At 38.7% G+C, this 27,674-nt stretch overlaps 1 protein-coding gene across 2 annotated transcripts in view; it reads left to right on the top strand.

Annotated features, from left to right (window-relative positions):
• Positions 1-26,051, top strand: part of LOC111866433 (intraflagellar transport protein 80 homolog) — a gene marked incomplete at its 5' end in the record, with an annotated part of 37,363 nt that extends 11,312 nt beyond the window's left edge. For both annotated transcript variants that reach the window (XM_023855404.2, XM_023855393.2), the window contains 10 exon segments: positions 861-985; positions 1,753-2,001; positions 2,294-2,457; positions 8,191-8,391; positions 9,932-10,079; positions 11,189-11,360; positions 15,376-15,498; positions 18,967-19,106; positions 21,693-21,816; positions 25,773-26,051. In XM_023855404.2, the coding sequence (XP_023711172.2) occupies positions 861-985; positions 1,753-2,001; positions 2,294-2,457; positions 8,191-8,391; positions 9,932-10,079; positions 11,189-11,360; positions 15,376-15,498; positions 18,967-19,106; positions 21,693-21,816; positions 25,773-25,844 (1,518 nt within the window).
• Between the last annotated feature and the right edge of the window lie 1,623 nt (positions 26,052-27,674).

Raw genomic sequence — 27,674 nt, 5'->3', positions numbered from 1 at the left:
TAATGCCGACGTATATTGTACTCTTTTAGTACAGCTATAGTATCACTGCACAATAAACAATGCTTTCCCATCTAATTCAGTAACAAAATAATTCTCACTCCAATCTGCCTTAAAACCACGACATTCCAAGTCCACTTTTCTCTTCTTTTGTGGTTTCGACACCGACATAATGGATATCCACTGGTATTAAAACGACACAGAACAGCGATACACGTGGCATTCGTAACACTGCGTGTCATCACAGCTGGGGCCACGAAGGAACGTGCGAATGGGAAGCTATTGGAGCGCCACACACGGGAATTCTCGCAACTCCTCAACTCGAGGTCGGCCGTTGGAGTGCGTAATCATCCATAGACAATATGTTCGAAAGAACGTAGGTTTCTTCCTATAAATAAAGCTTCATAGACGCAGAAATATTAAACTCATATTATAATAATTATCTTGTTTCATGAAATATTATCCCACTTTGACATTTTTAAGAGTTTGGAAATGTAAAATCTATTCTTAGCGCGCGGGCCACAGAAAAAGCGGCGGCGGGCCGGAGTTGGCCCGCGGGCCGTAGTTTGCCGACCCCTGGGATAGGAGGTTGGGTGGACCCAAGAGCTGGTCTGGACAACATGGAGTAGAGAAAATTCTCGACCCTACAGGGACTCGAATTCCGACCCCTTTATTGTCCAGCCAGTTGCTGTACTGACTGGTATCCCGGCTTCATAGTATAACATGTGCTGTTGATAAATTGTCATTAAACTAAGACACAAACAGTGCTTTGTTTAGACTTGTATGCCAGCTGTATCCTAGTAATTCTTAAGGACTGAAGCTATTTTACAGTGAACTTAAATCATGCATATTTTTGTACGAAGTGGTCATATTCTTTGGAGAAACCCACCACAGGCAGTATATTCAATATCACATGGTCAAGTGATGGCACCCAAGTTGCTGGGGCTTGCGGCAATGGGCATGTAATCTTTGCTCACATCATTGAAAGGTATGTACAGTTATGGCAACAATTCTGAGAACTTACAGGGTTAATTTTCCTTTAAACACTTCCCTCAGAATATAGACTAGACTATACTAATTTCCAAACTTCTTGATAGGACCTGAGGACTTCGTACTCAAGGGTTCTTTATAAGGGATGTTTCTAGGGTTCATTTTGTTTTTTCTGAATGGATCCATTGTTATTTACAGCCTTAAAAGAAAACATTTTATCAGAGTTATGAATACAAAAGCTGATTCAGTATGCAACTAATCTTTTAAGCTGAAGCTCTGCTTCAAGAACTACGTACTACAATAAGAATCGTGAAATTGGAAATGCTTTTTCTAAGCCCGAACTGAGAGCTCAGGAGAATGGTTTCAGTTTGCATTAATTACCATTTATTAGTAAATTGTTGATTGGTTAGTACCCTTTTTTATTATTATTAGTCTCCCTTCAGGATGACATTTTCTAAGCATGAGTTCATTCATTATACATAGCTGCTGCAACCAAACAGAGTAACAAAATTTCATCAGTGTTTGCCCTCAAGCTGTACTGACTGTGTAGTACTGTACTGTACTGTACTGCAAAGAATCCATGTTTACTATATGAATTTTGTGCAGTTGTCATATGGCTGTTTTATTTTTTATAGAAAAGGTCCTGAACAGAGGTTGCTTGGCTTTTTATGTTATGTCACCATACCATGTTTAATGGTTCTAAGTTTCATGGCACTAGGTTTAGTTGTTTCATTTCTCTAATGTTAATGGGATTTTGTCTGCCAGGAGATTGGAATGGAAGAATTATGAGGTGACAGTGACGGGCCGCAAGAGTATCAGTGTACAGAATGTAAGCAATGATGCTTGGGAGAAACTGGAGTTCCCTGATCGTATTATTAAGGTATCACTGGGGTACAACCACCTGGTGGTGGTCACATCATCACAGTGCCACATATATACTACAAAGAACTGGAACACTCCAGTCATATTTGACCTGCGTGAAGGTTCTGTCTGTATGCTCCTTCTGGCTGAGAGGTTAGTTTATTGTGCTGCAAGGGTATAAAGGGAAAGATAATATTAAAATTAAAATGAAATAAAATGTGAGGATGTGGGTCAGATTCATCTGGCACCACATGGGCTCCAGTGGTGATCTTTTGTGAATGTGATAACGCATTTTTGAGCTCCATGAAAAGCGAATAATTTTTTGACTGGCTGGGCAACTATTGGCTTCTCAAGAATGACTCTACTTCATAGAATTAGTTACTTAGTTACTGTTTTTTGTATCCTTTTGCATTTGTTCCAATTGGCTTATTTATCTTCGGTACAGGCATTTCTTATTGGTGGAGAAATCTAGCTTGAGTCTATACAGTTATGAGGGTCGCTTGCTATGTTCTCCAAGGTGGCAAGGGATGCAGCCAGAGACCTTCAACCCAGCATGTGTCAGTATCAGCCCTGATACCATAGCAGTCAGAGACCAAACAGACGAAAAATGTACGTTAACAAATACAGCTTGAAATATGTAGGTCTTAGTTCCAAATAATTATATGGTGCATGGTTTTTATTGTTGGAGGCCATTTGTACTTCCCTGTATGATGTTTTCAGCCTGGAGGTGAAAACAAAAAGTGCATTATTTTTTTTTTACAGTTAAGATCTTTGAAGTATTAGAAGAACATATAAGTCGGTTGTCTCTGTGTTTCTGGACAATTGTGAATAAGTACAGCAATGAATCTTGTGAAGGATGTGTTATAAGAGACATACAGTCAGTGTCCACTAATTGAACTTTGTGCTGGTATTGGTTAACATTGTACCAGAAGGTAAGTCAGACTCTGTAGCTGTACCAACACAGGGAAAGTGACTCTTAGTATTCTTGAATAGGAGAGTGAATGACCACCAGACCAATCCTGAGCAAACATACAAATGCTTTATTCAATATATTTTTTTTATAATTACGAACTGAGCAAATTGGCTCAAGGAGTAACACTTCTCGCTTGTACTTGGGAGGTGCACAGTCCTAATCATGACCAGAGGATAAACTGTACTGATATGTATGTCATGTCTTTCCTCAGTTGCTCAATTCATATGCCAGGATGCTACCTTAAAATGGATCATGACATTTCGCAATCCTTTCATGTTCTCTTGGTGTTATTATAATTGCTGTAGTTGGTAAAGTGTCATTAAATAACTTTCAGTCCATCCATTCTGTAATAAGAGCTGCATTGACTGTAATTGTAAGCTATTCAGCATCAAATAATGTCTGTGTTCCTGATATTTCTACCGTGTTTAGAGCTGTTACATCTTTTGAGCCCTATTTGCTAGCTGTATATGTTGCTTTGTTCCCTGGTTAGATTAGTGCTTTGAGGCAGGAATGACAGTTTATGTTTTGAGTATCTGGAAGTGTCTTAGCTTCCCTGAACCCCTATTGGAGCATCATTGTTTCTTTGCTCTGGACTTTAGCAATACAGTACAGACAGGTGACAGGGAATCTTGACAGCAGCCCAGTCATGAAATTTTGCGTGTTATGATCTGCTCCTGGCAAGGGTGTTGCAGACTTACCTATCTTGCTGGCCTTTTAATTGGTCTCCCATCACATGCGCATCCACCACAGATACTGTAAAGAAAGGGTAATTGACATCAATACCAAAGTCATCCTTATGATAGTGGAGCTTCATGAACTTTTTCATGTTTTATACTGTGTGGCAGCACCATTGGAAAAATAGTTAATCTTATTCAGATCTTGGAGCCAAGATACCACATTCAGTATAGCGACTGGCTACAGGCTGGATGACAGAAGATGTCAGAGTTCGAGTCCCAGTAGGGTCAAGAATTTTCTCTTCTCAACATTATCCAGTCCAGTTCTGGGGCTCACCCAGCCTCCTTTCAGTTGGGTACTGTGGGCCCTTTCCCCAGCAGTAAAGTAGCCTGTGCATTAAGCTGACTGCTCACCTCCAGCTAGTTCTGAGATCAAGATAATGTGGATCACTCCCTCCTATACCATCATATCATAGTGCTTAATTAGTTAAGCATGAGGACAACTTTACCTTTATTCAGATCTTTCAATTTTCCATAAGGGAAGATGAATGATTTGCTTTGGAACAATGTTTTAAATAATCTGGTATAAAAACGAAACTGATGTGTGGTGTCATTTCTTTTTGTGAATGGAAAGCCATAAAGGGATGAAGAATTGCCTGAAAATTATTTCACTGAAAACCTTGTACTTCATGTTGTATGATGGATTACTCTTCAGAGAAATTACAAATGACAGCAGCTACTCCAGTTTTAAGTTTCAGTTTTATTTTCTTATAGAAGCATGATTACTGTCATGCTATAAAAGAATGATGAACCTAGAAGTTACACTTTTTTTCAGCAAAAGACTAGAAAGCCGCTGCAAGATTGCACTGTTTCTTCCAGAATTGATCTGTCAGAAATCAACCTCTGTCTATAGGTTTTATTGTCTAGGTTGTTGTCTTTTGATCTGTGCTCACTATTTCTGATCACTTCTCAGTCCCCGGACATATCTTAGAGCCTCCATGGAAGCAACTTACACTTAGTACAAAAAAAAATAATTTTAGAAAAATAGTTGTAAGTCTTTGCTTGCTTTTCAGTCAGAACATACAGTTTTGCACCTGAAATCGTAAGTTTCACTTTCTAATGAATCATATATACACATATTGCATGCACACTGCTTGCTCCATGTCGGAAACCTAGCAGCTTCTCAGGATTTTGTTCCTTATAAATTAAATAGCCTTGTTTTGGATTACACTTATCATTCATTCCTGAAGATTAACCTTTTTGCCATCTGAGGTGATGACATAATTGTTTTTCATAATGTGATCGTGGTGATTTCATGAGGTACATAAAATTGCTTTGCCTTTTCAGCTGTTTCAGAATGCAGCACTTTCCCTGCTTTTACATTTATATTTTACAGAATTCCATTATCAGCCACCCCTTTCTTGGCAGTGTGAACCATGTAATTTGAGGCATTGAACTCTTGTTGGATTTTCATATTGGATCAGGTGATAATTTTAAGAATGTCAATGTTTGAAAATTTCACACACACCCCCCTCCCACTTATGTTAACTTTCTTCTTCAACTATGCTATCATTTCACTTTCACCTGAACTGTCACTGCCACTGGACTATGTTAAACTGAATATTTTTCTTTTTTGTAGCTCCTCTGGTTTTCTTGAAATTTTACTTTGGAGGCTTCACTTGTAACAACATTTTAGTGGAAAATGGTGTCTCTTTGAATGACTCTAGAGTCTTGTTCAAAGAAGGAGCAGTGCAGGTCTGCTCAATTGTAAAACTGTTCAAGTAATTTATGTTATATTTTGAGGCTGAGACAACTGTTTCATTTCTGAAACATCCAGAAAAATTTGCAGTTGTTTTCAGACATTTGTCAGATTCTTTGTCCTTTCTAAATAGTAATAACTTTTTTATCATCCAGTCCAGTACAGGTCTCAGGTTTTTCTTTGTACTTGCACTGTGACTGATGTTCAACAGATTACAACACTATTGTAAAATAAATGATATAATGATACAAATTCCGTCCCAAGTGCAAATAATATATTATGTGTCCTTGATCTTGTTTCTCTACACTACATGTTTCGGCCTCAGACGGCCATCATCAGGTGTATAACACTCACGTTGCTGTCACACTGCACTCAGCCCAAAATTTAACATTTAAAACACTTTCCTTGTTATTATCAACATCTACTTCGTTGATATCTGTCTGGTTTGAAGATTATTTTACACACGTTAATTTTGACGTACCTGTAGCACTATAAAATCTTTAGTTCTAATTTTAAAATCCTTTAAAATTTTTCTCTAAATTTTAAATTTAAAACTGTTAGGGTTACTCGCCCTATGTCTAAAGTGCTGCAGCGGCTAGTTCTTGTTTCCACACTGTATAGGTATTTTCTGTAATATATAAATATATTTGTATTGTTATCTTGTGAACGTAATGTTTTCTTATGTGTTTATATTGTTATTTGTACTTACCCTATGTAGCCTTCCTGTGTGCGTGCCGCTGTTATACTTTACTACGTGTGTTGTCAGATGTACTGTGTGCTGAGTTTTATGTTGGTGAGTGTAGGGGGGGATGGGTAGTGGGGAGAGAGAGGTACCGTTAGTCTGTGTAGATTTCTTGTATCGTTTGAAATGTGGGATTGTGTGTTTCTATGTGTGTATCATTCATTTGTAGGCCTTTCTTACTTATTTTATATTAACGTTTTAAATTAACGTGTGTAAAATAATCTTCAAACCAGACAGATATCAACGAAGTAGATGTTGATAACAACAAGGAAAGTGTTTTAAATGTTAAATTTTGGGCTGAGTGCAGTGTGACAGCAACGTGAGTGTTATACACCTGATGATGGCCATCTGAGGCCGAAACATGTAGTGTAGAGAAACAAGATCAAGGACACATAATATATTGTTTGCACTTGAGACGGAATTTGTATCATTATATCATTTATCGTATGGAGTGCAACAGGATGCTTAAATATAATACTATTGTAAAATATTAAGTTAATTGACAGTATTAATGCTTATAATCATTTTAAACTTGACAAAATAAATATTAATTTTGCAACTTGACCGGACCACTACAGAATATTCCAGACAAGGAATTAAACTCATGTCTGCTGGCATCAGGTATGAATTGAAAAGCTGGTGAGTTGTGATATCATGGAACATGTTTGTAGAGGTCACAGCATGACACATTGTGCCTAATCAGAGCACTGAGAGGCAGAAAATATATCTTTTCATTACTTTTATATCCTAGCATAAACTCCAGAGATGATTGAAGTGATCATTAAGTGTTGTGTGAAGAACTTGCATAAATCTGGCTATACATTTTCCATAAACTAAGGTAAGAGGTCAAAGTTAAATGTTAATATTGTAATTAATGTAATTAATATTGTAATTGAAGTAATGCCGGTCGGAGAACCGAAGAAGAAAAGGCGTAGGGACTGAAAGAATCAGAATATGAAGACTTCGACGCGGGAAAAGAGTGGACGCCAGAAGAAGTTGGCTGCCCCCTGCAGGAAGACATCCCGTCGCGCGACAGTGGAACGACGTTGGAGAAATGACTTCAAGAAGGAAACTCCCCAGGGAACCTTCAGATACCGGAGAAAGGACTTGGCGCCACGGTCCTGTACCAGCAAGCGGCTGGAAGACCAGGAGGAACGACAACGTCAGCAAGTGCAAAGAACGCATCAAGAGCTGTTACGTCGACATAAGGAACCTCCGAAGAAAGAAATGATCAAGGATTGGACCTTGTGGAGGGGATGACCCCCTCCAAAACGGAAAAGAGACTTCAAGCAGAGGAGGAACCTGTAATGTAGAAGAACTGGCCTCCCCAGAGAGAGTGAATGTGCCATGGGAGAAAGCGATGGATGAATGGGACACAACTGGATCTTCTGACGAGCTGAAAGGAAACCGCTTGAGACGAGTTGATCTTGAGAAGGGAGCCGTGTGACGGCCAGAGAACAGATGCTGCAAGAACAGCCTCCGAAGCAAAGGAACGGGGATGCACCGTTAGGCTATTCGGGACGAACAGCCTTAAGGAGGGAGCAGTGTGACATGTTGCATAACGAATTACCCCTACCTCCCCAGCGGCACGTGGCGGTAACGTAGCGCTCGCGTAATAGGCAAGTCATCACTCCGCCACACTCCCCGCGGTGACATCACGAGCGGAGCCGAAGTTAGCCGAGTCCCCGCAACCTCGTAGCTATGCAACGCGAGTCAACAGCAGTGACGTCACCAAGGGGTAACAGCGTTGCTAGGCTATACGCCACATCACAGTAGTGACGTGGCAGGCGACCCTAGCAATAGCGAACGGAATAAAAGCCGGCTGAGCAGCAAGCGAGAGTCAGTGTGTTATCAACGAGTTCTCAGTTCGCAAGTTACGAGCTACAGACGCGTGTGCGAGAATCAGTGATATTTCGTGATAACCAGTTATATTTGGAGTGTGTAATTCAGCGAGACTTGTATAGCTCCCGCGCTATTAATACGTGAAGACTCTGGAAGATAGTGTTAAGAGATTTTGTTGTAGGGTTTGTAAAGTGTGGAAACCCATAACATTGTGATAATTAATTGTAGCCGATATTTGTAGATTGTTCAATAAACCAATTAACGATCTCTACGGCGTATTCAGTAACGAAACACGTTACAATATTATGGATCACAGTTGTGTACTCCTGTACAAATGGTTACTCTGTTTCAGTGGTGCATTTGTTTGAACTGGGAACAGCACGGTCATTGGTTGATGCGCCTCCCATAAGACATGGTGGCGGTGTAGTTGAAATAGCCTTGAACCAAGCTGGATCACCAGGCGAGCGACAGCTTGTCCTTGTTGACAAAAATAGAGATATGTACCTTACAAACATAAGGGGTTCTGCAACTTTGAAAAGGCTGTGTAAACTTGGTGAGCTCATTAATTTAGCTCTTCAAACCTGATGTAATAGACTTATTTTTTGTGTGCTCACAGATTCTGTGTACAGCAGTGTATGAGCTATTGTAGTCTTTATCACTGGAGTGGTATCAAGCATACACTTCCAGTATTTATGGGGTTTTCATATATATTTGAAATTTTGCAGACTTTTCAGAATGGTTTGTACTTTGTACAGGAGGCCATCTTGATTGATCTGTGGGTACATGGGTTTCACTCTGTTCAGATGTAGCATTGCAAAGCTGGCTACAAAACTGTCTGTCAACAAGCCACAATCCACTTGATTTCATATAATTGGTACAAATTACTAACTGCATCCTGTGATGGTCCCATAAGTAAAGTTTCTGCAGAAGAGATGTAGCTGTTATAATTAGAAGTATATATTTATTCTGAAGTAACTTTCCATTCATTATGAACTGCTTTTGGTTTAAAATGTACTTCCTCTTTCTTTCTGTTTATTCGTTGTTCAGCTATCCATTCATCTCTTTTTGAATAAGAGAGAGCATTTCATTTTCAAAAAACAAATGGAAAAAGTCGGATGGAGAACTGTCTTCAGAAATATCCAAATTTGGGTTTCGCCCTGGAGGAGTAGAAAATGCAGGTCTGTTTACTCTAGCTCTGTTCCGTTTCTATTGTAATTCTTAACTACCTGCTTGTCTGATTGCTCCCCATTTATTTATTTGCCCTGTTGATGGTTCAGAAACTGTTTCACCTTGACCACTGCTGTTGTTTGTAGTATCTTAGTTATTTTGAATGTCTTCCAATTTCATATTCATCCAAACCTCAATCATTTTTAAACCAGGAAATGTCTCACACCATGGCTCTTGGTCTTGATTTTGACATATTGTTAGAGGAAACAGCAGAATATTGACAGAGAGAAGAAACGTAGTGACGGGACTGCTACGAGCATACCCGCATCTATAGTGAGAAAAAGAGACCACACAAGAGTAGCAATAAATGCAGCAGTTGGTTTACAGTGGTCCTGTGTTACAGTGCCATGACGTCATTCTACGACTGTAAACTGTAAACTTAGATCTATCCAACAGTGAAGTATTCGTGAAGATATTGCAGATAGTTTTCTTTCTTTAGATTTTTAAACTTTTAGATGGTACTAATGCTAGTGCCAGTCTCTTGGGAACAAAAGTTTGTTGATATTAGTACCAATGCTGAGCACAAAATATTCATTTCACTCTTTTCTATCCCTGTAGAATTTCTTTAAAGAGAAGTCATTGTCACAACTCTCTGTATAATTGATAACATAGATAAACCTATAATTCGTACTGTGCTTTTATAAATGGCAGAATTATTCCATCTATAACATCAAAGGCCTAATAATGATGGTTTAACACTTTCATAGCCAGCTGTGGAAGATCAGACAGATGCAAAAGAAGTTTTGTGTGTTATGAATTGAATTTTGTTATTATTATTTTAAATGTTCTGGAGGGAAATAAATTTCTTCCAGCCATGCTGTCATAGGTTCTGAGGAAGATATATGTGCTCCTTTTCATGCTTTCAGGATCTATGATCCAGTCACTGTGTTGGAACAATGATACAAATATGCTAGCAGCAGTACAGGATACAAACCTCATTGTCTGGTATTATCCAACTGTACTCTATGTGGATAAGCGATTAGTGAAGAAAACTGTTAGCCATAGGGATGCCAGGTAAATTACTTTCATGTGATTTATGAAGTGGAAGGCTCAAAATAATTTATAAAAGTAAAGATTTAGGCTAGTAGCTGAATATTTGTGTTTGCTCCCTGTATCCAAAAGTATATACAGTGCTATCTCAGTGTTATGGGAATTTTTAAAAATCTCAAAAATACTCATTCAAGCAAACACTTGTAATATCCAAGCATGGTTGAATTTCATAACCACAAGTCCTTACCTTAACATGCAATTATATATAATACACTATGGCACTAAGGTTTTAATAATAGTGTGTGTATGGCAATATTTCTTCATCTTTGGAGTTGTTGTCATGTAAGTATGAAAATAATGAATAATAATTCAATGTTCCTATTATCATCAACATTATCTGAACTGAAGAGTTGTTCATAAATATGCATAACTTTTCTGCTTGTAATGGAGTGCTAATTAGTAGGTATGCTTAATGAGCAAAAGTCTCACCCACCATTTGCTGCATGATTGTGAGTCCCACATTCTGCCTATAATTTGCTGTGTATGGTGTATGTATATATGAGAATAAGTGCTCTGACTTTTACTGAACTTCAGTAAGAGGTATAACAGTTAAAATTTTACCAAATCTCTGCATACACCGTGTTACTCATTCTAAATGCTACAATTAGAATCCACACAACCTTTTGACTTCACATATGTAAGAGATGGTTGTAAAACAGCCGTTGCACTTAACTGTAAAATGTATGTTATAGTAATGGCACATAAGCTGTACATGCTCTCACAACTGTTTGTCTAACATAGTCAGTTGAACCTGTTTAAGTTACGTTGGCAAGGGCTTTGGCATGTGCATGTGTAAAAGAGAAATATTCAGTTAGGGGTAGCATGTCATTTGCCTGTAACTTCTTACTGTTCCTGTTATATAGTTTGTTCAGATTCATTTCCTGTAACAGTTACTGTTGTTTTTAAAAGTATGTTAATCTTGGTTCTATTGGGGTAGGCCAAGTCAGGTTGGTGTGTGGAAGGAGAGAGAGGGATACAATTTACTAGAATTTGAGTTGGGCATTCATATGTTATCATTCTTTGAGGAAGTGCCTCCATTCAGTCATAAAGTTTCAATTCTTTTTTTCCACCAGTGAATTTGGTAAGAATCCTGTAGTGGTATCATTTGATGGAAATCATCTGGGTGTAAGGCGTGTGGATGGCTCACTTGTGACCAGTAGTGTATCACCATATCCCTCTGTTCTTCATGGTTATGCAGCTTCCTCTCGATGGGATGATGCACTCCGCCTCTGTAGATTTATCAAGGTATGAAGAATTTCATGGACACAACTGGCACACCATGTGAATTTCAGTCAGAAAACTGATATCATAAGTAACGGGAGCTATATTACTGCATGAGAGAAAACTTGGAAACTTGAACAGTATTATTGTGATATTTGATGGTGCTAGGTAACCACTTCCTGTTGTGGTTGGTAACAGTCACAGTACATATATTACCAATCCATCAAAAACTTATATAATGTTGAATAACTAGTCATTGATGAAATTGTATCATTACTTTGCAGACAGATATTTTTTAGTTTGGGAATAAGCAAAATATATTTACTGTGACCATTCAAGAACAGTCCAAGGTTAGTCTTTTGTTTGACACAAAAAACTGCTGTGCTTCAGAACGGCAGATTTCATATAATCTCATATCCCTGGACTGAGATTCACCTTACACCTTGCACCTTGTAGAATTGTTTGGCTTGCAGAATGAAAATAGATACCTGTCAGATGGTACCCTGCATCAGTCCAACAATTATTAAACATTTGTATCTGACTTATCCATTGTTATGGCTTGATGCAATCAGTCAATCACTTTATTTGTTCCAGGAATCCATATTTGGTGATACAACCTCTGGATATAGAACAAGTCAATAACTACATATTAATATAACATTTAACTACCTACAGATTCCGTACACATCACAGTCATACAGCACATCATCATCCCACTTGCAGCAATGCAATATCCAAAAGAGACCCTGCATGCAAATTTGTTTATAGATTAAGTGAGGACAAGATATTTGTCATAACAGAAACCCATAACACACTCACTTAAGAATTAAAGGGACATAAATTCTTGAACGGAATAAATGGAATGTTTCAACAGAAAGGATTTTAAGTCTGTCTTAAAAGAGTTAAAATTTTTCTTTAATTTTATCTGCTCAGGGGCTTTATTATACAAGGTGATTCCCACATTTATAAGAGGATCTGTATTGCAGTGATTTACATGTAAATTTAGTTTTCTTCGCATATTGTAATTATGAATGTCCAAATTTTTTACAATGAATCCTTTATACATTTTTAATAAAACATATCACTTCAAGTATGAATAGCGCAGCCAAAGTTACAATATAATCTTTAAAAATTTGTTGGCAAGGCGTTCGATTATTTGCATGCCACTTGTAGAAGAAAAACACTACATCAGAAGAAAATGGGTAATATAAATATATTATGCCTGAATGTTATGTAAAAATCACATTAACTGTTCTGTTATAATACTTGCTGACAAATGGTTATGTTTGTTGGAGATCAGTGCTGGAATGTGTCAGGTTCATCTCACATCTAATGTTAAGTTGTCCTTCTGCTTAATTAAGCACCAAACCCTGAAGACATATGAAGAAGTGTAGTCATAGCGTCTTGCATTCTTAACTGCAGCAGTAGATGAAGGTTAATGATCACCTTCATCTCTAACCACTTTACCTCCAGCATGTGAGAGTTATTTTAACATGCTGTATTCATATGGTTAAAAATCTCTGGATACTACAAGAGGTCACCAAGCAGGATGAAACTAAATAGAAGATAGAAACATAGTAATGGACATCAAAATAATGACACAACGATATCATTTTACATAATAGAATGGTTATTATACTTGGAAGACAACTGGTGGAAACATGCTAATTATGACAGATCATTACTTTACTGAGCAGGATAATGTGGTAATAAAGCTCTAGGCGTGTATTTAGAAAGAGCTTGGTTCTAGTCTCAGCCAGGACACTAGCTGACTGAGGTTTTCTTGTGGCATTCTTCTGCCATTCCAGATAAATTCTGGGATTATACTTCCATTAGGCCACAATCACTTCCTTCCAAATTCTTTCCAAGTCATTATTCATGAGCTGGCGTCCCATTTGATGCTATATAATCTGAGATACCAACATGAACTTAAAAGAAACCACAAACCATCAAACCATATGGATTTGTGTTAAACCGATTTTACTGTCTTTGAATTATGTGAAGTACTGTTATGTAAAACTTTTAGTAGCTTACTATCCAAGCTGAATACCACAGAGGATGACAAAATTTCAGCCAAAAAATGCCAGGGCAGAGAAGTATTTGACTGAAGTGAATATAAAATGTTGTATCAGATTGTTTTATTGAATTAACATCTAAGGACCACATTGATTACAGGTCTGGAAACCTAGAAGATCATTCTCTTTGCATCATATACTTTTTACAAGTCATGAATGCTCCTCATTGAGTATCTTGTTTGATCTACACAATATATTCTTCTGCATCTGAGAGACTCTCTGAATGTACATTTAGGAATTAGTTTCCACAAATCACAAGCATTAACAGTGAACAAAGAACATTTCTAACACTTTGTTGCATCTATTGCAGTAGAACATGAAAGAAAATTTACATTCTGCATTTATTATACTGCACTATAGGGTAGAAAAGGCATATAAATTATCTGCATTGGAAAGGAACATGTCTCTATGAATTTAAATGCTTTTGCATGTCTCTTAAGGTTTAAGTTTGCCAGCAGTTCTGTAGAACAAGAAAGGAAAAGTTCTTCTGTTTGAATACATGGAACTTTTAAATACATTCTCTGTAATTTTACATTCCTTATCCTGAAATACAGGGTACTATTGTGCTAATACTGCAAGCATAATAAATATACATGGGGAAGTCAGAAATTATCCGCACTCTTGTTTATCCAATTTATACACACAAAAGTAGGGGTTGATCAAGTACGTCATTCTTCTACATAGTCTCCTTCCTTTTCGATACACTTGTCCAGCAGTCCACAAGCTTGCATATTCCCTCCAAGAAGAAGGTTTTCGGTTGGTCACGCAACCATTTATGCACCGCTTCTTTGTCCATAGAAAATCGACGACCTCATAAAGCATCTTCGAGCTGTCCAAAGAGATGGTAGTCAGAAGGGGCAAAATCTGGGCTGTAGGCAGGGTGTTCCAGCACCTGGAAACCCAAATGGTTAATGGTTTCAACAGTCTGGCCAGCCATGTGTTGGCATGCATTGTCATGCAGCAACAACACTTTCTTTGACAATAGGCCTCGGCGTTTGGCGCCAATTTGCTGGCTACAGATTGTTGGTCAGCGAATCACTGTATCTTGCACTGTTGATCGTACACCAATTTTCCAGGTAGTCTTCCAGTATAGGCCCTTTTGAGTCCAAAAAACGGTTAGCATCACCTTTCTCGCGGAAGATTGAGTCTTGAATTTCTTGTCCGGACACTTTTAAACTTCTCGATCCACTCATACACACTTCTACACAGTAAAACACTGTCCCTGTATTGTGTTGAAAGCCTCCGATGAATTTCAGCTCCTGACACACCTTCCAACCAGAGAAATCGAATCACTGTTCTTTGTTTCTCCTTTGTGCACACTGCTAACGGAGCGGCCATGTTTATGCTGTCGCAGCATCAAACAAAATGAGGCGATCAAGGTCAAACTTCAATCATGTGACTATAATAGTACCAACTTTAAGCATGCATGTGCAGAAGGTAGTGTGACAAACCTAAAGATGTGTTATGGCGAAAGTGCGGATAATTGTATTCTACCTTCTACCTACCTTACTACCTATCACTGCAATTCATTTAATGTTACTCAACTTTACTTTAATTCTTAAATTTATAATACTGCATTACTTTGAATATAAGACATTTTACACATTTTTTCCTGTTGAAAATTTGAAGTGTGTCTTAAAGGAATGTGCACCTTTCTAATTTTTTTCCTGAAACCCACATTTGAAAGCTGGATGAGTCTTAAACCTGAGGGCATCTTATATTCAAAGTAGTGTGGTATATCACTTTTAGAATGAATAAGTGATCATATTTCCAGGCCACATACATGCTAGCACAAATCATATCAAACAAGTTTGTTATTAGTTAATTTTAAACCAAAAACTTAACAGGCCTGGAACTGTGGAAATGGCAGATTGTTATGATACAAATTTCAGTATAATAACAAGAAAACAAGAATTGGCAAAAGCATCAAAAGCTGTTTCAGAAGCACTGAATAATTGTTTCAGGACTCCACCTTGTGGGCATGTCTTGCTGCCATGTCAACACATGCGAAAGACCTGACTACAGCAGAGGAAGCTTATGCAGCTATTGATGAAACAGACAAAGTTGCATACATACAGCACATTAAGGTGATGTTCGTATGGACACTGAAGATTCTTGTTTTATTTAACCAGTATCTAGTGATGTATCTACAAGGCAGGATTTCTTTCTCTTCTGCATATTTGTGCGCATATTTCTATTTTCAAGATTAATTAATTATCAGGATACTGGTATTTTTTCCTCACCACAGATCTAGTGGCTTATATATACTACTGTTTAAATATAATTTCTTTTTAAAACTGCTGTTGCATACCACATCTCCTAAAAGGTAAAGTTATCCCTGTGCTTAACTACTTAAGCACTGTGCCATGAAGGTGTATGGGGAGTGAATGTATACATCCACATTTTCTTGACCTTGGCACTAGCTGGAGGTAAGTGGTCAGCTTCATGCCCCGGCCACCTTTACCCCCAGGGAAAGAACCCCCCATACTCATTGGATAGGTTGGGTGGACCACAGAGTGAGTCTGGACTGTGTGAAGAAAGGAAAATTCTTGACCCTCCTAGGACTCGAACTCCATCCCCTCGCTCATCCAACATGTAGTCTGTCTCTATACCGACTATGCTATTCCAGCTCCTTACCTCATCTCCTAGTGTGCATGATATTTCCTTTAATTTATTTCAGTATTGTAGAACATAAGCTTATATTTTGAGTAAAAGTGTATGTTATTATCGTGTTTTTAGCAGTGCCTTTTGACTGTTAATGAAGCCTGGGTACCAGCACAGAATTATGTGTTTTACAAATAGGACCATGACAGCTAATGATATCAGCCAGTCTGCAACAACATTACCGATTCATGACTGACTTGCTGTGATAAGTGTAGAATCTGTTTGTTGATGAAGTGCTTGTAAGAAACAATAGACACAACAACCCAAAGCAGTTATTCAAGAGTAGGATAATAGCCCACTGAAATCAAGAGGAAATTGAAAATACTGATACAGCTCTCATAATTGTCATACCAGATTCCAGAGGAAAGCAGCAGTTACTCTGAAAATATCACTGTTGATATGTGAACATTTCCTGCCATGAAGAAAGCAGTCTTCTGGGATGTGGCACCATGTAGATGTGGTGTTAACCGACATTTCAGACGAATGTATCACCTCCATCTTTAGGGTAGAAGGAAAAATAAGAAAATCCGCTAGCAAAGAGACAGTGAGAGCAGGTGCAAGCAGACTAATGTCGGAAGTAAACTCAGCTCTCACTGTTTCTTCGCTTGCGGATTTTCTTATTTTTCCTTCTACCCTGAAGATGGAGGCGATACGTTCCTCTGAAACGTTGGTTAACACCACATCTACATGGTGCCTCATCCCAGAAGACTGCTTTCTTCATAGTCACTGCCGTGAAAACCTAAAATCTTACATTCCCTACCATATTTTCCAACAAGCCAATAAGTGTTTAGGGTCCACCTTAACAAGTATGAAATTCCAATATTGCCAACTGGTGAAGGGAGATCCAAAGAAACATTACACAATGTATGAACTAATTTACTAACTCAGCCACATTTTTTTCCTTTCCTCTTCACTCCCACTTTGGAGCATAGGGCTGATTTCTCAGTTTCATTGATCAATTTTACAGACGGTATGATTCCTTGGACAGGTGATCAGCCTATCGCAAGGCCTCTACCTAAACAAAGGACAACAAAAACACAGAATAAATGCATACACACACCAAACATCCATGCCTTCTGTGGGATTCAAACCCACTATCCTGGCTTCCAAGTGAGCAAAGACAGTACATGCCGTAGAATGCTCAGCTAGCGTGACTGGCCAACTCAACCACATAGTATGATCTAAACAGTATGTACACACAGTGTACACTCAGTGAAATAGAACAGTGGTTCCCAAATAGGGAGCTGTAGCTCCACAGGAGGCCATGAAGCTTTATTCTGAGGCCCAACGAAAATGTTGATGGTCCAGTTATAAAAAAAAATGATAAGAAAGAATCACACTACCATACAAGCATATACAGTGGAACCTCGCTTAACGAGCATAATTTGTTCCAGAATCTTACTCGTTAAGCGAAACAATTTTTCCCATATAAATTAATGTAAAATACGATAATGCGTTCCATGCCGAAAAAATACTCAAAAAAATTTTTATGTATAACATTTATTCAAAGAAAATTATATATACATTGTTAAGGAGCGTGAATCATCTTCATCTTTTCTTCTGTGCGGAATGAACCAACCTGGAATGCGAATTCGATTTGCAGAAAACAAAAAAAAATCGAGATAATTAGTTTATTATTTATGATTCATATCTAATTCTTTTTTACAAGAAAGCTGTCTAGAGACATTTGTTTTTGCCAACACTTCAAAATTTGGTGAAAACGCGACACAGCATTATCATCAAATAAATTTGTAGCACGCATAGCCACTGCCTTACGAGTAACAGGGTGGTGCTTCTCAATGTACGATGCAACAGTTTCCCATGCTTTCAGCATTTCTCTTATTGCTTTGATGTTACCTCCTCCTCCTCCTCTGACAAACTCTCCTCCACAACTTCATGCTGTGAAACACAATGCAACTCCAAATCGTGCAGATCGTTGATGTAGACCGATTGTATGTGCATGCTAGATCAGCCACGCTCACACCTTGTTCTCGCTTCTCAATGATTTTACGTTTCATTTCTACGGTTAGTTTTATTCTCTTATGGCTGTCTTTTTGCGGCTTTTTCTTCGGGGACATTTTTGCAAGGGTTATTAAACTTTGCACAAAATAAATCACAAATAATATGTCTGAACACAAGTTTGGAAAAATGTGTGTGATCACAAGCGACACTTAGATGCTAGTGGAACGAGTGCTAAACACAGACTGATGTAGCAAGCTCACAATCTGGGACTTCCCCTCTCGTCACTCGTTATGCGAAACATCACTCATTAAGCGAGTCATTTTTTTACAATTTTTTTGCTTGTTATGCGAATTGCTCATTATGAGAGGTGCTCATTAAGCAAGGTTCCACTGTAATTTAACAGAAAAATACTTCACTGATGTACAGTGGAACCTCCATTTAATCTTCCTTGATTTAAGGGTTTTCCTCATTTAATGTTAAATTTCAATGATCCCATGTCAGTAATCTTAATGTTAAATTACTTCCATTTAAGATTCACCTCAATTTAATGTTCAGATCAGCTGCTTAAAAAACACCCTTACATAGGCATTTCGCTATAATTAAGGTTCATTGCTAATTGTATTATTTCAATTTTGTAAATCTAATTCAAAGTATTTTTGTATATTGGGGACCTCAAACGTTTTTATTCACATAAAGGGAACCTCTTACCATTAGAGCATAGAAACCATTGAAACAGAACACACAGTCTGTAATGCAAACCATAAAAATTAGATTTGCCTTCCCTGTCACCTCGAAACTCTGTATTTATTCTGATGCTGCTGTATTAAATAGTAACACTGTTTTGTATAAATGATTGTTGTTTTATATTAAGAACACAATTTTATTATTTAATTATAATCTTGTTATTAAACATGCATTTCCTACTGCAGGCAAATCCACTCCGCACAGTACAGTTAGCGGAGATGGCATTACTTGGTGGCAATATTCAAGATGCAGAGAGCATATTGCTACAAAATGGACTCGTGTTTCGATCCATTTTCACTAATTTGCATTTACACAACTGGAACAGGTAACACATCTAAAGTAACTACCAGTGACTCTGTTAAGAGTACTAGAATGTGCAGCTGTAGTAGTATCACAAACAAAAATATTTTGTCTGCTTAGTGGTACACATATGACTTGAAAGTGGACCCAGTTGGAAGGCTTGGTTGCACTATATTGCCACACTGACACTTCTCTCTGGTACCACCTGATGCCATCATAATGTTCTTACACAATATAACATGTGTTTGAAGTAGTGTGACATAAGTTTTGCACATTTTTAATATTTGTGGTACTGCTATAATGGCAGGTCCCTCCAGTTCTCTTCATTTCATATTTGCACTGCCTTTTTCATAAGATCAGTCTTTATATTACCCTCACAGTTCCAGCTTGGTTTCCCAAGAAATTACTTTCCAAAATTCTGTGCACATTTCTTCCTTCTACCTTAGAGCTTCATGTGCAGCTATTCATCAGAAGCTCCATAACAACCTATCAGTGCTAGAGAAAATTCACCAAATGACAGAGTTCCTTATAGATTCTTTCTTACTTTCATGTCAAAGCTATTGCTTTGTTTTCTAACGTTTAATTTTTTTTTTCCCAGAGAGTAAGAGAGTATGTTTCATGACCATATAAAATAAACTTGTGTTTGTTTCCTGCTGCGGTATAAATCACTGTAGATAATATTTATTATATTCCTGCCAATGCAACACAATTTCCTGCGGGTGGAGTTGCTGTCTAAGATGACATGTTTTGGCATATGTGTGCCATTTTCAGGTTCGGTTTTTAGTTACAATTATTGTAATTTTTTTTTTTTTAATTTACTTAGTAGGGGTGGAGTCCAGCTTGGTCCACTCAGCACGGCGGTCACTTATTGGCCTATTGTAGCCTGCCCCAGGTGATTATGATGATGGAGAATTTGGTGGAATGAAGATTGTCAGGGGAAACCGAAGTACTCGGAGAAAACCCGCCCCAACGCCACTTTGTCCACCACAAATTCTACTTGACCAGACCTGGGCTGCCACAGTGGGAAGCCAGCAGCTAACTGCTCGAGCTATGGCGCGGCCTTTACAATTACTGAATCATGTGCTTAGCATAAATTTTCTTGTAAGCCAAAACCAGTTTATTGTACATTACATATTGTGGCATATTTGCTCAAGGCAAGAACTGTGAGGCCAGCAGAGACAGTCATTACTAGGGAACGGCTCGGCAAACTTGCCTGTTGCCTGGTAAAAGATTCGTAACATGGAACAATGGAGTACCTGGGAAGCGGTGTTCTCTACATGGTCTTTTTGTGATAGCTATGAGATGCAACAGTAGAAGAACTATTGGGAAAGGTGTTTTCTGTGCAGTCCATTCCAAGGTGTTATAAGCAGGACAAGTCTAGAATTTAGTTAGTTATGAGGCAGTCACCAGCCAGTTAGGACATGAACATAGAAGCTGAGGCAGCTAACGGCATTGGAAACCATTACCAGGTGATTTAGCAGACCGAGAAGACATATGTGCTGTAGTGAACTGCAGAGTGTGTGAAGTAATGTTAGTGCTGTAGTTAGAATCTGTAAGCGTTCAATAAATCCAGTTACCAATTCAAACCCATCTATAGTCACTCTGTCACATGACCGTATTGTATACTGTAGTGGGTTGGTTTTTTGTCTTTTGTTTAACATTGTGGTTATTTTGCTTAAGTTGTAGATATTGAATTTTTCATATGAATGTGTGGCACTGAACACACTTTGTCCACTACACACATTTCTTTGTTCTACTGTTCCTCCTGGGGTGGCTTGGCCTGAATTCTTGTTGGCATTTATGTTTGTATGGAGTGGGGGCGGTTTTGTTGGTTGCATAGTTATTCTTAGTGGTAGTTCTGTTTTATGTCAGTGCTGGCTTGTGCAGGACCTGCATGTCTAGGCAGTGACTGTCTGCCACAAAATTAATTTTCCTATGTTTTGTCCTTTTTTCTTTTTAAAAAGCAATTTCGCATTATGCATATCTTTTCATATTAGGCACATCAGTCAGTTTTCTAAAAAGGAACTCCTAGTTACTTGGGAGCCTACTGTATCTACAGGAAATTATAGTGGTTCAAGTATTTATGATGCTCAGTAAGGCATACGAAGTAATGAGAGGTATTATCAGTATCTGCTTCTGTAACAAATAGTAACAATTCTTCAGCTTTATTGCAAAGCCTTTAGTTTTCTGTTGGTATGGAGTAAAACATTCTAGTCTGCTGTCTAGATGGAAATTTATATTTTTATTGTCAGTGGCAGTATTTGAAGTGTGGTAATGAATCTTCAGGTTCAGTAATGACAGAAATTTCTTGACCGGCGGAATGAATATTAGCTTTGTAGGAAGGACTTTTCTCCATGGAGTTAGGTAGTTGTTGTATTGGTTTTAAAAAATATGTATATATTTAGAAATTTCTTGCTTGTAACCCCAAGGACTAAATATATGGCATTAGGAGACAGATTGAAAGAATGGGGTGAATGTGCATGTACATTGCAATCAAGTTATGCAAGAACCATCTTGTGGTTTTCTTCAGTTCTCACAGGTCATATGGGAACAGTTGAACGTTTACATTAGCAGTTTATTTGTAACATGTTCTGTACTTTGGATGTTGCAGAGCATTGGAACTAGCCATTAAACACAAAACACATGTGGACACAGTTCTCTTCTTTCGCAAGAAATATCTGGAAACATTTGATAAGCCAGAAACCAATCTGCAGTTTCTACAGTTTAAAAATAAGGTAAGAATCTTTTATTTATAGAAACATTCAAATAGGAAGACCCTTAGCTACATGTATGAGAAAAGAAAGGTTGCAAGAGAGTCAAAGCTATTTCTGATTAAAAGAGTAGGGAGGGATAGTGACCTGACTACCCATCCTGAAAACATGGGGAATATTTTCCTACATTATATTCATATGTCACCTCGTTGGTGTCTCCACCTTATCGTGGTGAGGGGGTTTGAGTATGCCAAGGACCCTGAGAGCTATACCAGCGGTAGCGTAGCTACTGGCAGGGCCTCCCTTGCTGGACAGGTCAAAGGGTAGGCATCAGACGAAGAGAGACACCAAAAACTGATGCCGGAAGCAGCGTCATCAGCAGCGACTTGAAGCACAGAGCAAATGATGCTCAAGATGGTTCAAGTTCGTATAGCAACAGGCGTGACCAGAGTGGTTTGAACGGCAGTTGTACTGCGATGTGGAAAGCAAATGGAAAAACTACCACATTATCACTTTTCCTGGATAGTCTCTTTCCAAAAACAGAACTGATGAATGAATGAATTCATATGTATTATATTGTCACGTGTTGGGTATGTATCACGCCATCTTGGATATAGCGAATTTATTCCACCCGCTCATACATTTACACAGTTCACAGTTTCACAGTTACTGCCATCTGCAGATCACAATTCTGCTGTATCACTGCCATTCACTTGCTACAACTCAATAACAATGGGCTTCAGCTCACTCCGGCGAATGCTAGACTGCAACTGACAGGTTACTCTCTCCCTAGTAACTGGCTCAATACTCACTACTCACTACCCTAGTAACTTCCGCACTGACAACACAGAAACAGTTACATGGTAGCTATCACTGCTGCGTAACGTCGTGTTTACAAGTATTACTGGGGAATGCTGCCAAGAGTTGTTTATTGCTGCGTAGTCACCGCGGTGTCCCCTGTTACATCACAACGGTAAGTGCTGTTACGTCATCGCAGGAGGCGACAGAGGGTTTACCAAGCGTTGCGTAATAATGGAAGGGGTGGGGGTATGTGTTGTCACTCGCAAAACCACAGAGTTCACATGACTCCTACTTCCCGTTACGCCATCCACGTTACACTATTTATTCTTGGGTTTATTTAGTGACTGTTTTGAGGTACTACTGGACATTTGTCCGAAAGAACTGAGCAGAAGTACATTAAGTGTCAGTCTTAATAGCAGGAATGGTCAGCACTCAACAGCGATGTGTCTTACAGGGGTGTAGTGAAATGCATGAGTTTGTTTCTTCAAAAGAAATAGTAACAACATACACAGTGGATCCCTTTTGACAAGGTTTCGAAGGGACCAAGGAAAATAAACTTTAGTGAGAAAGCGTATTAAAAGGGTAGGCTTCAGAATGTTTACATAATTAATTATGTTCCTTGTAGAAAACTAATGGAATAAACACATTTTTTATGCTGAATGCAGGGCTTAGAGCACACTAAATACACAGGCTACATGTTCCTGCTGTTATGCAAGGGCTATTTGGAAAGTAACTTTGGGTGAGCTGTAAACAAAACAAGCAATGAGAAAAGAAAATTTAATTATATACAAAAAACGCACTTAAGCTATTTCTCAACATATTCACCACCAGAACTGAGACACTTATGGTATCAGGGATTAAGTTCCTGTATGCCTGTATCAAAGAAGTCTGCTGCCTGTGAGCTTAGCCATGTTTTGACACCTATTAGCTCCTCAGTATTGTTGAAATGCTGTGATCAGGGCTGTAAGAAGGGTGGTAAGAAAACTCCAATTCAAATGCTCCAGCAGTGCTTGACTGTGAGCAGCTGTATGCAGATGCTCATTGTCATGAGGGAGCACTAAAAGTACACTGTATGTCAGCATTCCATGCCTTTTGTTCTAAATGGCTCTGCACAGTGTTTTAGTGTTTCACAATACAGTTTTGACATTATTGTGGCCCCTTGCTGGATGAATTCCACCATGAGCACTCCTTTCCTTACCCAGCAAACAGTTGCCATCAGCTTCCTGGCCGACATTTGTTTAAACTTTTTCAGCTTGTTTGGTGAATGTGGGCATCCACTGTTTTGGTTTCAACATTCACAAATGAAATCCAAGTTCCATCACATGTTATGATATGACTGAGAAATTCATGGCCTTCTTTGGGGTATCACTCTAAAAAAGTCAAAGGTGCACACATGAGCATTTTCAGAACCCATCTTGCACAAAACTTGTGATAGCCTAGACTAACTGTGAAGATCTCGTAGAGAACAGTAGATGAAATTTGTGGAAATTCACATGAAAGTTCTTATATTGTGAGGCAGCCTGGGTTTGATCCCAGGGTAACTGTGACATATTTATGTCACATGTTACAGGTGGTAATGATGCCATCCTCGGTGAGGTTGGCCGAACCACGGCTGTGTCTTGGTGGGGACGTATCATGTACCAGGGATGCATTGGGACACCACCTCGTGGTCCTGCCGGGCAACGACAGTCTTGGGAGTCTGAATCAGTATGACCTACCGGGGCTGGCAGCTGAGTTCCCATAAAGGGCAATGGCATTATGACCAGAGCCTCCTACCCGGCGGCATAATGACTCTTAGGTGTCACTACAGTGTACCCGGGATGAATGCGGGAGATCACTCCTATGGGGTAGCTTTGGCTATTTGAGTTGTCTCCCTAGGGTAGTGATAAGGTGCCGCAAGCCTTAGGGCTGAACACTCTGAAACAGTTTGACCAACCCACGTGGAGGGGTGGGAATGGGGGAGCTTATAGGCCACCACCAGGGGCGACTCTTTCATGCAGGTTACCCTGATCGCAACCCCATGACCAACTGGTGTAGCACTGCCATTAATCATCTGGGATCCCCCCCCCCCCCAAACAGGCACTCTGAGTCGTGGAGGCTTGTGAGGGTTTCATTCAAAGAGCACCTAAGCCAAGGTGTGAGGCATCATGCTGAGGGCTGCATGGCACCGAAGTGGTAATTATCCAGTGTCTTGAACGATCCCCTTGGGGCACCAGGCAGCACCCCGTTGTATTTATGCCTTCCACCCATATGGTGCGCTGCGGATTGCGACCTTTTAAATCCCCAAAACTCGTGGGACTAAAATGAAAGGAACCAAAAACAAAACCGGACATAAGGACCTTAAACTGAAGAGGGACCCCCCTCCAAGGGGATCTGTACAAGACCGGGACTCTTATGCTATTATACAGAGGACTGGTTACAGAATATTCACAGGACTCTCACAGGGGACTATTAAGGTGCTCAATGATCCTGAGGATCAGTGCCAGGCAAAACCTGTGTCAGATACAGTATCATCGAACTTGGTCTCTGAGGGAGGAGGGGATGATGTACCCACTCCCTCAGTTGACCAGAAGAGAATATCTGATGTGAAAGTGACAATCCCTTCTCTTGTCAACCTGGCCTTACCAGATCAGGGACCTCACTTGGAGGAAACCACGTCTAATAAAGTAAAAGGGGCTGTGGAAGAAGGTATTTAGGAGGACACCTTTCCCAGCATTACAGAATGAACGCACAGCATACATACATACACACATGACATTTACACATAAAATACGATTCATTCAGATTAATCTACACCACAGGAAGGCTGCTGCAGCAATTTTATGTCAACAACTTGCTGAAGGAAAAGTAAACATAGCACTTATTCAGGAACCTTGGCTATATAGGAGCCAAATAAGAGGCTTAATGAATTCAGGGCGAACAGTCTGCTCTGTGGTACCTGGAGACGTGGCTTCCATGTAAGATGTTCTCTTTTTGGGCTAAAACTAAACTGCAAGTAAATTATCCAGAAATTTGATATTACATAAGATATATTAGTTTTTGAACCATAATTCAATTCACAGAGCCTCTGTTGTTAAAGTGTAAGGGTGGCATTAAAATAGAACAGGTTTTAGGAGACTACTCTGTTTCTTTCACTCCTATACATATTGTTATTGTGTATTTACTGATTTTTTCTGTAGGTGGAACTAGATGCAGAGAAAATAGCACATAAGATAGAAATGGAATATCAAAAGGAGTTGCAAAATGGCTGAAGAAACCCCAGAAATAAGACAACACAAGTGAACAGCAGATTGTATTGTGTATGATGGTAATGTTATATATTGCATATAAAGAATTCCATTTTACACGCAACACTGAAAATGTTTTTCTATATCAAGCAGGAAGAAGTATATGTAAGAAGATGTAAATTTCTCATGTAATTAAATGTTTCTGAATATGTTACATTTACCTGACCTTAAGCCAAGAGTGTTTACTTTTATTTTCATTCAAAACTACGGGGTATCTTACACTAGTGAATGGAAGAAATACATATAAGAAACAATCACAATTTCTGGGAGAATTAACATTGGACAGCTGTGACTTACACTGAAACTTGGGTATCCATAGAGTAATCTACCAATATGAAATATTTTCAAAAGCAGTATTTATTAGAAGTTTATTACCATTCCCACAACATTCATGTACAATTTATCCAGTTCTTTGTTTTTTGAACCATGGTTCTGCTTTAGAAATTCATGTCTGACTGACTCACAGTCTCTTAGGTATCAATCCACGGGTCCCATTGTTTGCTGTTGATCAATAAAAAATAATGAATCAAGTAGAAATATTCTCTTGTTGATAATCTGTGAACACAGATTTTTGTGGAGATTATAAAAGAGCTGATTTAAGTTATGGTGTAAGCACTAATCATCAGACATATATACACAGATGTTGAGTTCTATTTTGTAATTGTTTAGAACTAATTGTATATGTTAAAAAAAAGTCTAGCAAATCACATGATGCATCATGGGAGACCACACGGAAGTAGGGAAAATTCTTGGTATGCAGATTCTTTCATTTTCATGAACAGTAGAAGCAGCTATGGGGTTTCAGTAATTACCCTTTCTCCTACCTGAGCTACCACCACCCTCTCAACAGCTATGTATATAGACAACTAAATGGCAGAACAGTACACACATCACTGTGTTGCCAGGCACTAGTACTGAGTTGTACACCAATGACAAAGCATGACTATACTATGTAACCTCTAACAAAGGGACCAAAGATAGAGGAGAAGTCACATGCAGTGTGTGCAGATTTCAAAATGGTAGTGCATGATCATGGATATAATATGCTTCTTTTGATGTGTGTTCTTCAGAATATTATTTTAAACAACAAAAAGTGGAAATTAGTTCACTGAAATGCATGTGTAACATCCAGTGAGGTATTGAAGATTTTATTTTGGCGATGCAGTCTTGTACCCTTCTCTGTCAGTTCATCAGCAATATAATTTCCATTGATGCCAACATGTGATGGTATCCATTGAATGTATATTATCTTTTTTGTGTTTTCCAGTAGTTTTATCACTTTTTTATTTCAGTTATCTGACTCATGATAGTTCTTTTGTTTGAAGATATGGCTTGTATCGCTGCTTTTGAATCCACAACCAGAAACGCTTTATTAAGTATGTTGGGTCTCCTGATTAGTTGTTCCAATGCACATAGTATTGCTTCTGTTTCTGCATCGAAATTTGATTTGTTTTCGCCTACCGCTATACAGTCTGTTTCACGACTTCAGGGCATAACTGCAGAAGGTGATTTCCTTGGTCTTTGTGATTAAAAAGTTCATGGAAACATGTGTCCGATTTTGGACGGTTACGGAGCTATGACCGTTTCAAACTCAGAATAGAAGGTAACGATTACTGACAATAAACGGAACAAAATAATAAACCAGCATAATACATGATATATTTAAAGTATGAGTATAAAGTTAACTTCGTGAAATTACCTTTAATTTGAATTTATTGGTGCTTAAAACTGATTTTCGAAAATGCCACCGCCGGCCGCAACACAGGTTGCCGCTCGGTTGTGAACCGCGCCGGA

Source organism: Cryptotermes secundus, unplaced genomic scaffold (genome assembly GCF_002891405.2).
Source record: "Cryptotermes secundus unplaced genomic scaffold, Csec_1.0 scaffold1191, whole genome shotgun sequence".
NCBI lineage: Eukaryota > Metazoa > Arthropoda > Insecta > Blattodea > Kalotermitidae > Cryptotermes > Cryptotermes secundus.
The sequence above is the reverse complement of the archived record's forward strand: the minus strand, read 5'-3'. Positions and strand labels throughout refer to the sequence as shown.